This window comes from Paramisgurnus dabryanus, chromosome 24, assembly GCF_030506205.2.
Source record: "Paramisgurnus dabryanus chromosome 24, PD_genome_1.1, whole genome shotgun sequence".
NCBI lineage: Eukaryota > Metazoa > Chordata > Actinopteri > Cypriniformes > Cobitidae > Paramisgurnus > Paramisgurnus dabryanus.
Genome location: NC_133360.1, coordinates 308,985 through 324,304, shown reverse-complemented (window position 1 = coordinate 324,304; position 15,320 = coordinate 308,985). Strand labels below are relative to the sequence as shown.

At 42.2% G+C, this 15,320-nt stretch overlaps 1 protein-coding gene across 1 annotated transcript; it reads left to right on the top strand.

The window, feature by feature from the left end:
• On the top strand, nt 1–14,186 carry dstyk (dual serine/threonine and tyrosine protein kinase). The gene is given in 15 exon segments (XM_073813606.1): nt 1–768; nt 3,478–3,881; nt 7,674–8,171; nt 8,252–8,447; nt 9,863–10,101; nt 10,181–10,264; nt 10,353–10,529; nt 11,417–11,546; nt 12,494–12,650; nt 12,807–12,861; nt 12,863–12,967; nt 13,035–13,127; nt 13,216–13,330; nt 13,449–13,583; nt 13,686–14,186. Coding segments are annotated over 15 exon segments (2,763 nt in total). The 5' UTR covers nt 1–578; the 3' UTR covers nt 13,871–14,186.
• The last annotated feature ends 1,134 nt before the right edge of the window (nt 14,187–15,320 follow it).

Genomic DNA, 15,320 nt, shown 5'->3' with positions numbered 1-15,320 from the left:
GCCCACCGCTCATCCCTCCTGCCAAATGGACGAGGAGCAGCAACGACTGGCGGAGCGATTTCCACGAATTTGGTCTGAAATCTGAAACATTCACAACCGAACCGAGTCCGACAGCAGGATTATCAGATCTACTCCTTATTCTGACAGATGATCGACGCTCGTCTGTGTGGATAAACCCGACGAACCTGAAGAAGAGAACCCGGTTCGGCCTCCGGTCCGACCGAGTGTCTGTGTGTGTGTGTGTGTGTGTGTGTGTGTCAGTCTGTGTGTGTGTTTGTGTGTTATTGATCAAAACTTTAGCCCGTGGATTATTCGTGTTTTGATATCTCTCTGCTTAATGTGAGACTGTTGTTTGTTTGTGTGTGTTTGTGTTGATGCACTGACACACACACACACACGCGCGCGCACACACACATACATGTGTTGTTGTGTTGTGGTGGTTCGATCCAGTTATCTGTGATTCGGGCCGTTCAAGTTTATTTTGTGTATTGGGGGTGTAGTTGTGTAGTTTGTATGGATATGCGATAGACACACACACACACATACTGGGTCGGTCCGGGTTCTGCTGCAGAATCAGGATGGAGAACCCGCAGAGATCCGGTCCACTGGTCCGAGACCTGACACGAGTCTTCAGCCACTACAACAAACATAACATCCATCTAAAGAAGAACCTGAAAGAAACCACCTCCTTCTTCAGAGAGATCCGACAGAACCACAGTAACACCTGTACTGGATCTGGATCTGCTCCGTATTCTCCTGTTGAGTTAGGTGAGTCCGGTTCTGATCCAATAAGAATTCAGTGATCCGCTGAGTGCTGACGTCATCTCTGTGGATATCAGATGTGTGTTTGTGTGTTGTTTTCTACTGATCAAAGTCTATATGTTGTTGTCAGTGATTTATGAGTGTGTGTGTGTGTGTGTTTTGATATGAATATGTGTTGCTTTGATGATTGTCATCTGTGTTGTGTTGTGTTGTGTTGTGTTGTGTTGTGTTGTGTTGTGTTGTGTTGTGTTGTGTTGTGTTGTGTTGTGTGAGGGTCAGTGAGTTTGTTGTCATTTCTGCAGGAGATTTTCTGTTAACAGCATAAAGAGTCTGAATTAGGATTTGGTGCAGAATTAAGAAGCTTAATGCCCGTGATCATTAAACACACAACAGACTCACATTCAGCTATAACAACAACAACACACAATCATTATGTTTACATGGACAGCAGTGTGTTATTATACTGAAGTGTTTAGATGAAGTTTTCATCCAACCAAATCTTAAGGCAAGTCACGACTTGCCTTAAGATTGGGTTGGTTGAAAACTTTACAAAATATTTTATTTATTTATTTGTGTTCATGGACAAGATTTTTTCATGTCACTCAGCTCAAATTTTTATAAATAGTTTTTCGTGTCCGTAGCACAACTTTCTTTTTTATGTCATTTTTTACCACTGTCGCTTGGGGTTAAAACGACTTTCTTTTACCTTTCAGACATCCTAACCCAAACCCCAAGCGAAAATAGTTTAAAATTGGAAGAAAAACAAGTTGAAAGTAAACCAATACAAAAAATGACATCCTAACCCAAACCCCATTTCTAACCCCAAGCGATAATGATTTAAAAATAGAAAAAAAATACATAACATGACAAGAAAAAAGTTGCGCTAGGGACAAAAACAAAAACGAATGACACAGAAAAAAGCAGAAAATTGTCTATAAACACAAATCAAATATTTTGTGACTATATCATGAAATTCCTTGATTATAGGGTTGTTTCATCACAGCGTTCACATTCAGTCCCGAGTGAATTCAGTTTCACTCTTAATCCTCTCTGGTTTGTTGGATGATCTGCTGCAGGATTGAATCTCAGTTTATGTTCTACCACAAAATTAAAAGTCAAAGTGATCAGAATGTAATTTCTCTGATTTACTCATTTGTTTTGGAGTTGAATGAGATTCACATGTGAAGAAGATTGTTTGATGTTTCACTTACGTGAGACTCAAGCGTGTTTGTGCAGGTGTGTGTACTGTAGTGTGTGTGTGTGTGTGTGTGTGTGTGTGGTTGTGTAGGTGTGGTTATAATCTTTCCTGTCAGAAAGGAGTTTTGCTTGTTAGGATGACGCAAGTTTCCTTTCTGAATGAAATCATTTTTCAGAGCCACAGAAGAACTCAAATCAAAGCTGTGAACTCTCTGTTAACTCTGTGTTGTGGGGTTTTACCGTGGTAATTATTAGGGCCTCATGACGATATATAGCAAACATATGATACATGTAACTAAACACTATATGTATTGTGTTATATACTTTAGATGCCATCCCAGAGCTTTACAAGAAATCCACCGCATAAATTGATACAGCTTTTTATTTTCCATGAAGATGCATTTCCTTATAAAAACTTAAAAGTTAAAATCATCTTATATATTTGATTTCGCATTTTATTTTATTTCCCAGTTTATTCCCAGAATTGTGCAGCTGTAGTACTGATGAGTGTTGATAAACATCTGATGTTTCACTAAGGTTCTGTCTGGAGAACCCTGAGCTCTTGCAGAACTCTCACGACATCATGACATCATTGATCCTGACTCTCATGACCTTTGACTTTGACCTCTGATCTCAGTTAGGATTTCCCTTGACCCCTCCTCCTCTTATATATTTATACACATGATAGATTTATTTACCCTGCGTAATGTCTGTCATGTATGATGTATGTGTATCATTCTTTAGGGAACTAACTGATCTCAGACCTGTCTGATCTTTTCACAGATGTGCTCAGGTCTGTTTTGGTCATGTTTGCTGTTGTTGTGGGGAAACATTCAGTTAAAATCATTTCTGTGATAAAGAGCAAATCCAGACCTGCTCTGTCTGACGTTCCTATGTACATTTCTGGAGTTTTCCACATAATAAGATGATTAAATGTCATGGAAAACATTACAGCTAATAAAGTTTTAGTCGAGTTTAAGCGGTGAGATCGGCCGCCAGTTCTGAGTTAAATCATTTAAATCTATTCTGCTGTGTGTCTGTGTGCTGAGAGGTGATCTGATATCCCTTCAGAAAGATAATGACAGGTCAAAGGTCACCGCTGGTTTCAAGCCTGTATTCTGATGGATTATATTGATTATTATTGTGGATTATGGGATTGAATCCAGCGTGTGTGTTGTATAACAGAGTGACTCAGCAGCATTCAGTACTCCGGATTATGACCACTTCCTAATAATATCCCGGATGACTGGCGGCTCTTTGTGTTTGTGTGTGTTTGGTCCGGCACAGGGATGGGTCATGAGATGCAGGCCTTAGGACACACGGATCCACAACTACTGGAGAACACAAACACATACAAATTGTCCTTTATTATGTGAATCTGCTCTCTTGTTTGTGTTGATCACATTTTTGAAATATCTAAGAAGTATTTTGTGGATAAAGGGATGAATGTAACTCGTCTCTTGATGTTAGTTTATTTTACACTGTGTAATTGTGTTTCATCTTCTCTCTGTGTCTCAGGTCAGCTCAGCTCTATCTCATTGCCACGCCACGATGAAGAACATCTACAGAATGTTGTCAGCAGCACCCCTTATATTCTGATCCTGGGTCAGGACTGCGCAGCCCGATACCGACTCCTAAACTGTCTGCTGGGCGAGAAGCTCCTCCCACTCGGACCTGAGGCAGGTGGGGCGTGCGGAGAAGAGGGCGGAGCCTGCAGGAGAAGGAAGTTGTGTTTTACGCACGGCCGACAGACCCGTCTGAGTCTTGCGTTACCGGGTCAATATGAGTTGGTGCATCAGCTGGCGGCTCACTGCGGGCGTTGGGAGACGGTACCGCGCGAAGACCTGGAGATCCAGGAGTGTGAAGATCCCGCGCAGCGATTGGCCGAGCTGGAGATCACGCTTCATCATCCACTGTTGCAGGTCAGAAACAGAGAGACTTGTGGGAAATGTAGTTCTTCCTCTCTTCTCTTTCTCTGATGTTTATGTAACTGTTCTTCGGGTCTGGTGCTGTTCACATGACCACTGGAGAAAAAACAGCTCTAGTGTTGCTATGGTGAAGTGTGTCTCCATGGCGATGGGAAAACTGTGTCCCGGGAAACTCCTGTAAATACTTTGTGGATTTGGTCACGGCTGAGTTTCTTGATTTCATTAGTTAGTTTATTTTTGTGTTCCTGTCATCAGTTTGATAGATCAGAGTATCAGCAGTGAGTCTGATCTGTTTTCACAATGTCACTTTGGATTAAAGTGATGAAATGAAGTCAGATCAGTTTTATTAAAGAGGTCTCAGGTCAAACGAGTCTCAGATCAGATTTAATCTCAACCCAGATGTTTGTTAGCTCATATCTCATTTTCCTTCAATATCGTGCAGCCCTACCTCAAGTTGTTTCAAACCTGTATGAATGACGAATGAAGATTTAAAAAAAAGAATGTTTGTAACCAAGCAGATCTGGGGCACCATTGACTTCTATAGCAGGAGAAAATGATACAATGGAAGTGAATGGTGCCCCAAATCTGCTCGGTTTTAAAAATAGTTACAAATATCTTGCATTCAGCAGGACACAGAAACTCAACATGAGGGTGATGAAATGTTTTCTATTTTTGGGTGAACCATCCCTTTAAATATTTAAGTTGTTGACTCATCTGATACTCAGTTGTGTGTTTCTCTCAGTCATCGCACACATTCATGTTTAACTGCTTGTGTGTTCATGTTTACTATCACACACGTGTGTTACAATCACATCTGCTGTCAAATGAAGTCGCTCTGTTTTTGGACGGCACACACTTTAGTACTGAGATGATAATAACACCTCAAACCTCTGCGGCGGTGTTCAGCGTTCACTTACTGACCTGAGATCAGATTCTTTGAATGCCAAGCACACACACATTGATGTTTTGTGTTAAGAGCTAAAGATTGAGCATGTATATTTGATGTTGTTGAATCAGATCTTTGTTGAGTTCAGGTCTGATCCGCCTGCGACTCAGACAAACTCAGAAATCAGACGTTGTGTTTATGAGCAGCTGTGTTTGTAGGCCATCTTTGTTCCAGAGAGACTTCAGCTTTCTTTTACTCTTGTGTATGAGAGACGGCACTGACTGACCCTATTGTCCTACTCTGATTGTGCTCGCTCTTTCTTGCTCACTCGCTCTCACTTTCTCTCTCTTGCTAGCTCGCTCAATCTATCTGTCTCTCACTCTATCTTGCTCTATGTCTCTCGCCCTATCTCTTTCACTCTCTCATTTTATCTTGCGCGCCTGCTCTCTCTCTCGCTATCTCATTTTATCTATTTCACTCACTCGTTCGCCCACTCTCTCTATTTTGCTCACTCTCTATCTTGCTCACTTGCTCTCACTTGCGATCTCATTTTAATTCTCGCCCTATTTCTCGCTCTCACTATTTCTCATTTTGTCTGTCGCTCTCGCTCACTCGTTCGCTCTCTCGCTCGTTCCATCTTGCTCACTCGCGCTCTCGCTCGATGTCTCTCCCCCATCTCTCTCGCTCGCAGTATCTCATTTTATCTTGCTCACTCTCTTTCTCGCTCTCATTTTATCTCATTTTATCTTGCTCACTCTCTATCTCTCTCGCTCACTCATTCACTCACTCGCTCTCTCTTGCTCGCTCTATCTTGCTCGCTCACTGTCTATCTCGCTCTATCTCTCTCCCCCTATCTCTCACGTTCCCTCTATCTCTCTCACTCTATCTCATTTTATCTATTTTACTTGCTCGCCCACTCTCTCTATCTTGCTCACTTGCTCTCTTTCGCTATCTCATTTTATCTTTCGCCCTTTTTCTCTCTCTCACTCTCATTTTCTCATTTTGTCTATCTCTCTCGCTTGTTTGCTTTCTCGCTCGCTCCATCTTGCTCGCTCTCGCTCGATGTCTCTCGCCCTATCTCATTTTGTCTTGCTCTCTCTCTCTCGCTCTCTCGTGCTATCTAATTTTATCTCTCTCACCCTATCTCTCACTCTCTCATTTTGTCGATCTCTCTCGCTTTATCTCGCCCTATCTCTCACGTTCGCTCTCTCACTCTATCTCATTGTATATATTTTACCCACTCTCTCTATCGCTCACCTGCTCTCTCTTGCTCTCTCTCTCGCTATCTCATTTTATCTTTCGCCCTATTTCTCTCTCTCACTCTATCTCATTTTGTCTATCTCTCTCGCTCACTCATTCGGTCTCTCTCTCGTTCGCTCTATCTTGCTCGCTCGCGCTCGATGTCTCTCCCCTATCTCTCTCGCTCGCTCTCTCATTTTATCTTGCTCGCTCTCTCTCTCTACCCATCTCATTTTACCTCTTTCGCCCTATCTCATTTTGTCTATCTCTCTCGCTCATTCGTTCGCTCTCTCTCTCATTCGCTTGCTCTATCTATCTCACCCTATCTCTCACGTTCGCTCTATCTCATTTTATCTATTTCACTCACTCGTTCGCCCACTCTCTCTATTTTGCTCACTCTCTATCTTGCTCACTTGCTCTCACTTGCGATCTCATTTTAATTCTCGCCCTATTTCTCGCTCTCACTATTTCTCATTTTGTCTGTCGTTCTCGCTCACTTGTTCGCTCTCTCGCTCGTTCCATCTTGCTCACTCGCGCTCTCGCTCGATGTCTCTCCCCCATCTCTCTCGCTCGCACTATCTCATTTTATCTTGCTCACTCTCTTTCTCGCTCTCATTTTATCTCATTTTATCTTGCTCACTCTCTATCTCTCTCGCTCACTCATTCACTCACTTGCTCTCTCTTGCTCGCTCTATCTTGCTCGCTCACTGTCTATCTCGCTCTATCTCTCTCCCCCTATCTCTCATGTTCCCTCTATCTCTCTCACTCTATCTCATTTTATCTATTTTACTTGCTCGCCCACTCTCTCTATCTTGCTCACTTGCTCTCTCTCGCTATCTCATTTTATCTTTCGCCCTTTTTCTCTCTCTCACTCTCATTTTCTCATTTTGTCTATCTCTCTCGCTTGTTTGCTTTCTCGCTCGCTCCATCTTGCTCGCTCTCGCTCGATGTCTCTCGCCCTATCTCATTTTGTCTTGCTCTCTCTCTCTCGCTCTCTCTTGCTATCTAATTTTATCTCTCTCACCCTATCTCTCACTCTCTCATTTTGTCGATCTCTCTCGCTTTATCTCGCCCTATCTCTCACGTTCGCTCTCTCACTCTATCTCATTGTATATATTTTACCCACTCTCTCTATCGCTCACCTGCTCTCTCTTGCTCTCTCTCGCTATCTCATTTTATCTTTCGCCCTATTTCTCTCTCTCACTCTATCTCATTTTGTCTATCTCTCTCGCTCACTCATTCGGTCTCTCTCTCGTTCGCTCTATCTTGCTCGCTCGCGCTCGATGTCTCTCCCCTATCTCTCTCGCTCGCTCTCTCATTTTATCTTGCTCGCTCTCTCTCTCTACCCATCTCATTTTACCTCTTTCGCCCTATCTCATTTTGTCTATCTCTCTCGCTCATTCGTTCGCTCTCTCTCTCATTCGCTTGCTCTATCTATCTCACCCTATCTCTCACGTTCGCTCTATCTCATTTTATCTATTTCTCTCACTCACTCTTTATCTCTCTAACTCTCTGTCTGTTTGTACTGCTGTTTTAGATGTTGAGCACTCATAGAGGGTCTATACTGTCAAGTAAACTGTAGCGCCCCCTAGAGTCCTGAGATGCTGAACACATGAAGTGTTAATAATGCCTGATGTTCATAATGTCTTATTTGTGTTTAGGATGTGAAGATCATGGTTCCTCCCTGTCGTAACGTTCAGCCCATCGAGGAGGTTTTAGAGGATTGTAAACACGGCATCCTTCCCATAATCCTCTACGCCGTCAATAAAGACACCTTGAGCTCGGAGCAGGTGAACGACCTGCAGAAAGTTCGTGAGACTCTGTTGTTCCCGGTTTGCTTCATACGAATCCCGAGCGGTCCAGCCAAACCCGAATCCCCGGAACCGTCCCGCTCTGGAGAAGTGGATCGGAGCGCGCTCTATAAGCAGCTGGTGTCTCTGGATCTCATCAGCAGTTCGGCGGGTAACTGCGCCTGCGGAGCTCCTGCGCAGACGCCCGGGGGAGCCGGCAAGATGCAAAGCATTCTGGGAGAGAGTTTAGAGCGGCTTCACCGCGTGCTGGTGCCGTTCACCAGACAAGTGCTGCAGAACCAACAGGCGGACGCCGCTAACCGGCTCAATAGTGTTCACTGTCACAGTCTGGACCTCTTCATTAACCAGGTGACAACTATTCACATCCATCACTGTATCGACCAATCAGCATCTGTTCATTTCCTAATGTAATCTGTGTTTGTGATCAGGCGTTTGACATGCAGCGAGATCTTCAGATCACACCACGCCGTCTGGAGTACACACGTGAGAAAGAAGGCGAGCTCTTCTCCTCTCTCATGGCCATCGCCAACAAAAAACAAGAGGAGATGAAGGAGATGATCGTGGAGACGCTCGCCAGCATGAAGGAGCAGCTGCTGGAGGACGCCGCTAATCTTGAGTTCCAAGGTCAGAGGTTAAAGGATGTGTGTTACATCATCACATGTTTGTGTACACCTACACTCAAACCTTCATTGTTTTTCTATAGTGTGTTGAGTTGTGGCATTAGTGTTTGTGTTATTTATGTTTAGTCTTGACACGCACAACCTTAAAAAAACCTGAATGCTGCACTTCCCACTTCTGCAAAAGCTGCATGTGTCTGCTGCTGAACTGATCTCAAACGTGACTGATTTAAAGGGGAAATCCATTGACGCGTGTGTGCGTTTGTGTGTGTGTGCGCATCTTAAAACATGTGTTTGTGTTGTCTACAGTAAATCATTATTGTTCTGTTAATGTAAAAACAACTACAGCAATTCACAGATGATGAGACTCAATGTAAACAAAAACAAAAGAGTGAAATAACTCTCTCTTTCTCTGTTTCTCTTTCTCTGTTTTGTTTCTCGGTCTGTCTTTCACTTTGTATTTCTTTCGGTCTGTTGATGTCGGCTGTATCCTGTTATATTTTTTCTCTTTGTATTATCTGGGTCAGGTTGCTTTCATGCGTACATAGTTTGGTTTAAGTCTCTCTTGAAATCTAGCAGATTAATGTTATTAAAGGATTACTCCATTTTCTTAAAAAAAAATCCAGATAATTTCCTCACCACCATGTCATCCAAAATGTTGATGTCTTTCTTTGTTCAGTCAAGAAGAAATTTCTTTTTTTTTTTAAGGAAAACATTCCATGATTTTTCTCATTTTAATGGACTTTAATGGACCCCAACACTTAACAGTTTTAATGCAGTTTAAAATTGTAGTTTCAAAGGACTCTAAACAATCTCAAATGAGGCATAAGGGTCTTATCTAGCAAAACGATTGTCATTTCTGGCAAGAAAAATAAAAAATATGCACTTTTAATTGGGCGTAGTTTCGATACATCATCCGTGACCTTTGACGTGATGACGTATTGCGTGAGGTCGCGCTGGCGCATCACAGGACCAGATATAGACGAGAAGTTGTGGTTTAAAAGTGCATGTTTTAAAATGTTTCTTGTCTAAAATGACAGTCGTTTCGCTAGATAAGACCCTTATGCCTCGTTTGGGATCATTTAGAGTCCTTTGAAACTGTAATTTTAAACTGCATTAAAACTGTTAAGTGTTGGGGTCCTGGAATGTTTTCCTCAAAAAACATTATTTCTATCTCGACTGAACAAAGAAAGACATCAACATTTTGGATGACATGGTGGTGAGTAAATTACCTGGATTTTTTTTAAAGAAAATGGACTGATCCTTTAAATACACAACACATAATGTTCACTGAAGTGTTTACTGGTACTTTAGTATTAAATGATTGACAGGTATTGACATGTGTTAAAGTGTTATCTAGGTTGATATCTCAGTAGGGTTTATAAAGAGAGCTGAGGTCTGATTTAATCTGTATGTTTGTAGATATCATCATGACGTCTAACGGAGATCCTGTGAGCTCTAAAGACATTAAGGTTTGTATAAATCAGATTCAGGATCTGATCGTGAACCGACTCAATCAAGCTGTGGCCAATAAACTCACCAGTTCAGTGGATTACCTGAGAGAGAGCTTTGTGGGAACACTGGAGAGATGTCTGGCCAGTCTGGAGAAATCCACCACTGAGTCATGTGTTCATAACGTCACATCTAACCACCTTAAACAGGTACACAACACACACAACACAACACACATCAGTCTCCAGTCATGACTGTTAATAACGCTGTGTGTGTGTCTTCTGTCAGATTCTGAACGCTGCGTATAACGTCGAGGTGACGTTTCGTTCGGGTTCCTCGGTCACGTGGCTGTTCTGGGAGCAGATCAAACAGGTACAATCACAAATACCCACAATGCACCTGAGCCGTGTCAGTCATTAAAGAGTCTGTGGACCAAATATGTTTGTTTGTCTGTGTTAAGATCATTCACAGGATAACTTGGGTCAATCCTCCGTCTATAACTCCAGAATGGAAGCGTAAAGTCGCTCAGGATGCTATAGAGAGTCTCAGCGCTGCCAAACTGGCCAAGAGCATCTGCTCACAGTTCAGGACTCGACTCAACAGCTCACATGAAGCATTCGCTGCTTCACTTAGACAGGTAACACACACATACATGCACACACATATATACACACAATCACACAAACAGACACACACATATATACATACAGGGTTCCCATGGGTCCTTGAAACCCTTGAAAGTTTGTCAATCTGGGGGGAAAATTCAAGGCCCTGTGAAGTTTTTGAAAATATCCATACATAGATACAGGTCATTGAAAGTGCTTGAATTTATTTCATGCAGAAGTTTTCTGGTAAAAAAAATCCATATTATTCCCTGTGTAGTTTAGGATAATATTATAAAAATTCTAGACTTTTTAAGCACACGTGCTAAACTGTTCGCTTTAAATGCTTATATCTTCTGTATGTGAATGTTGATTCAGACCAAAATGCTTTTTGCATATAGTTGTGTTTGACACATGAAAACGTCTCGGGTTACGTATGTAACTGTTGTTCCCTGAGAAGGGAACAAGACGCTGCATCTCCCTTGCCATACTTCCTGCGTCCCTGTAACGCCGTCTTTGGCAATATTTCAGATAGCGATATACTTCCTGGCTCCCGCGTCACCCTGTCTTTGCCATTAAGCCTCACCATTGGTTGAATTTGATATACACATTCAGACGCACTTACCCCTGGAGGCGTCCCCAAAGTGTCACCGCAGTGACGCAGCGCGAGTTCCCTCGAAAGTGAACTGTAACAATGTATCTTAAAAAATAACACGATGTTACCTTGCTCTCACTTGAAATGTGTCCCTACATTTAGTCCTTGAATTTGAGGGTATTGGACCTGGAAAGTCCTTGAATTTGAAGTTAACTAAGGTGTGGAAACCCTGTATATATACACAATCACACAAAAACACACACAGCTTTACAGCTTTATCCACATTTCACATCTCATTATTGTGTATTTCATTGTGTGTGTGTTTAGCTGGAGGAGGGTCACACCGGGCGTTTGGAGCGTACTGAAGATCTCTGGTTGCGAGTGAGGAAGGATCACGCCCCACGACTCGCCCGTCTTTCACTGGAGAGCCGATCGCTCAGAGATATTGTCCTGAATGGTACCACAAACACACAATCATAATAACAACAACACTTCAACACAAAATACTTTAAATAACAGACACACAAGCTGGGTTTCCATTCAAACAGGAAGCCAAACTTTTCAAAATTCGCAAAAAAAGAAAAATTAAAGGTGCAGTGTGTAAATTTTAGCGACATCTAGTGGTGAGGTTGCGAATTGCAACCAACGCTCAGTCCACCATTCAGCAAAACGCATGGAGAAGCTACGGTAGCCGCCACAGGACAAACATGTCATCGTAGGAGAAAACTTAGTAAAAAAAGTTTGTCCGTTAAGGGCTTCTGTATAATCATGGAGGCACAAAATGGCGACTTCCATGTAAGGGGACCCTCTGTGTATGTAGATAAAAACAACTCATTCTAAGGTAATAAAACATAACGGTTCATTATGAAAGGTCTTTATACACCCCTGATAATATAGTTTTGTATATTATTTAGCATTTCTGTCAAGAGATCCTTCTAAAAGTTACACACTGCACCTTTAAGTGGTATCGGTAATCTAGTAACCAGCAGTAAATAAAACAAAGCACGCTTAGACTGTAAGTGTTACATTGAAACACATCTTTATCTCTTCTTCATTTCTAACACTAGTTTAGTCAGACGTTAGGATTCTACTGTACAAAACCACACACACTTACACATCACAACACACCCAAACACTTTTCTCAGAAACACTTTTCCTTTCATATTAACAAACCACTCATTTCATAACCTGACAAAAAGCTCTGATTCATTCTCTCTCTCTCTCTCTCTCTCTCTCTCTCTCTCTCACTCTCTCTCTCTCTCTCTCTCTCTCTCTCCCTCTCTCTCTCTCTCTCTCTCTCTCTCTCTCCTCCTCTTCTCTCTCTCTCTCTCTCTCTCTCGCTCTCCTCTCTCTCTCCCTCTCTCTCTCTCCTCTCTCTCCCTCTCTCTCTCTGTGGTTTTGTAGGAAAGCCCAAGCTTGGTCGTGAGTTGGGTCGTGGTCAGTATGGTGTTGTGTATCTGTGTGATAACTGGGGTGGACATCACCCGTGTGCACTTAAATCTGTGGTGCCACCGGATGACAAACACTGGAACGACCTCGCGCTGGAGTTTCACTACACACGGTAACATCATCACTGCTGCCCCCTAGTGAGGGAACTACAGATGTGCACTACAAATATCATTCACAGACACCCTACACCTAAACAATCGTTTATTTAGCCTTTAGCAGTGCATTGTGGGATTGATAATGACTGAGCTGTGATGTTTTTCTCTCTCAGGTCTCTTCCTAAACATGAGCGGTTGGTGAATCTTCACGGGTCGGTCATCGATCACATCGTATGGTGACGGCTCCAGTACGGCGGTTCTGTTGATTATGGAGCGGTTACACCGAGATCTCTACACGGGACTGAAGGTACCATAACAACTAAATATACCGGCAGTATCTGAGATCAGACCGAGTCTGATAATCGTCCGTGCCTTTCAGGCGGCGTCTGTCTCTGAAGGAGAGGTTACTGATCGCTCTGGATGTGGTGGAAGGCATTCGGTTTCTGCACGGTCAGGGTCTCCTGCATCGTGACATCAAACTCAAGAACGTTCTGGTGAAGAACCGCCATCGATCGTCTCTTTATCTTCATCTCATCAACGTAAAGTTTCTCTAACGACTCTTCTGTGTGTTTGTCTCTGTAGTTGGACAGACAGAACCGGGCCAAGATCACAGATTTGGGTTTCTGTAAACCAGAGGCGATGATGTCAGGCAGTATAGTGGGAACGCCCATACACATGGCACCAGAGCTCTTCACAGGTCTCACACACACACACACACACACACACACACACACACAAACGCTTGTTTCCTGTACACTTACTCACACAAACACAATGATGAAATAACACAAGAGTGTGTGTGTGTGTGTTTTCAGGAAAGTATGATAATTCAGTGGACGTGTATGCGTTTGGGATTCTCTTCTGGTATCTCTGTACTGGGTCTGTCAAGCTCCCAGAAGCCTTTGAGAGATGTGCCAGTAAAGATCAACTGTGGACCAATGTCAAGAAAGGTAAGAGAGACATTTTCCTGACTTGCATATGAGAAAGTATTTCACTTATATATATATATACTTTACCTGTGCTAAAAAAATTGTGTGTTTGCTGTGCTTCAGGATCACGGCCCGAGCGTTTGCCGACGTTTGATGAGGAATGCTGGCAGCTCATGGAAGCGTGCTGGAACGGCAATCCTTCCCAAAGACCTCTGCTAGGAATCGTGCAGCCCAGCCTGCAAAGCATTATGGACCGTTTGTGTGACAATTCTAACCAAAAGAGCGGACAACTCGACGACTCAAACTGACATACACACTCCAACACACACACACACAGTATAGTTTCACACGAGCTGTTAGGTTTGGTATATTTGTACAAAAAAAGTGTATGGACTGAAATGTTTCTCTCTTTGACGGACATCATAGGAAATCATTGCGTGTCATATTTACAGGCAGCGAGCACAGATGAGTTGCGTTGCATGTTTCATAACTGCTGCTTCATAGAGATATTTTACATATTGTTAAGTCTGTGTGTTACATATGAAATATTAATTTTTAGATGCTGTTTAGACTGGTTTACTGTTATCCTGAGACACTTTTTTAATAAAATGATTTGGATCAAGACACTCCTGTCACTTCTTTTAAGTGTTAATTGATGTATGTACATCCTCATATCAAATTATTGCTTTGTTTTGTTTTACAAATGTATGCTTTTGTCAACGCTTTGTTGCTTTCATTGTGTCCAGTCGTATCTTATTAAAAGCTTTACTTGTGTATTTGAAAGAAACACATTTCATTAACAGTGCTGCAGGGATGATGTATTTTTTAAGTTAGCGGGACGCTGTTTCCCTTGCAAAAAAAATAAATACATTTTTCCTCATAAACTTTTGAATTATCACAAAAAATAAAATCTGTGTTTATCAAAAATGTGTGACACTATCACGTTTTGTCCAACAAGGTAATCTTACTTCACAGATGAAAATTACTTTTATGAATTTTAAAGTCTAAATTTGTGTTGTTTTTATTTCTAGTAAGCACACTTAGACTTCAAAAATAATAAAAGATGTTGATTTTTGAAGATTAATTTGTTGGAGAAAACGTGCAAGTGTCGTTAGCTTTTGTTAAAGAGTTTATTTTTTAGCGATAATCCAAAAGTCTGAGAAAAATTAATGGGCTTTTTGGCGGTTCTGACTAGAGGGGATACAGATACTGCCAAATCTCGCGAGATGTTCGGTTTAGAGGCTGGAAAACAGCGCTCACCTGGTGAGATTTTACGAGATTTTTGCACTAGCTGTATCCCTTCTAGCCACGTCGTCCCCTGCGTCACTCTATGAGGGATTTTGATGGCAGATTTGTATGAAAATTGTGTTTGGAAAGTCTGTTAGTTGCGGAGGTAGCGTGTGCACGGAGTTCTGACAGGACAGACTTTTAAGCAGATAATCATTTTGTGGGGTCAACTAACGTTAGTTTACTTGTAAGAAACACACGAGTTATGTGTGTAATGTTTGCTACATATATTTAGATGTTTGTGACATTACAGGTGTGTGTTTGTGTATGGCAGATCGAGTAAAACAGCAGATTTCTGCAGAGTGAGTAAAACATCTGAATATTCAAACGATAAGTTTATGAATACATTCATTAAATAAACACTCGACGTATTTGTGTGTGCGCGCGTGGGTTTAGTGTTGCTCAGATTTCAGATCCTGCGGAAAGGCACGTGAGGTTTGTTGACGTAACCGATGATGATGATGATGATGA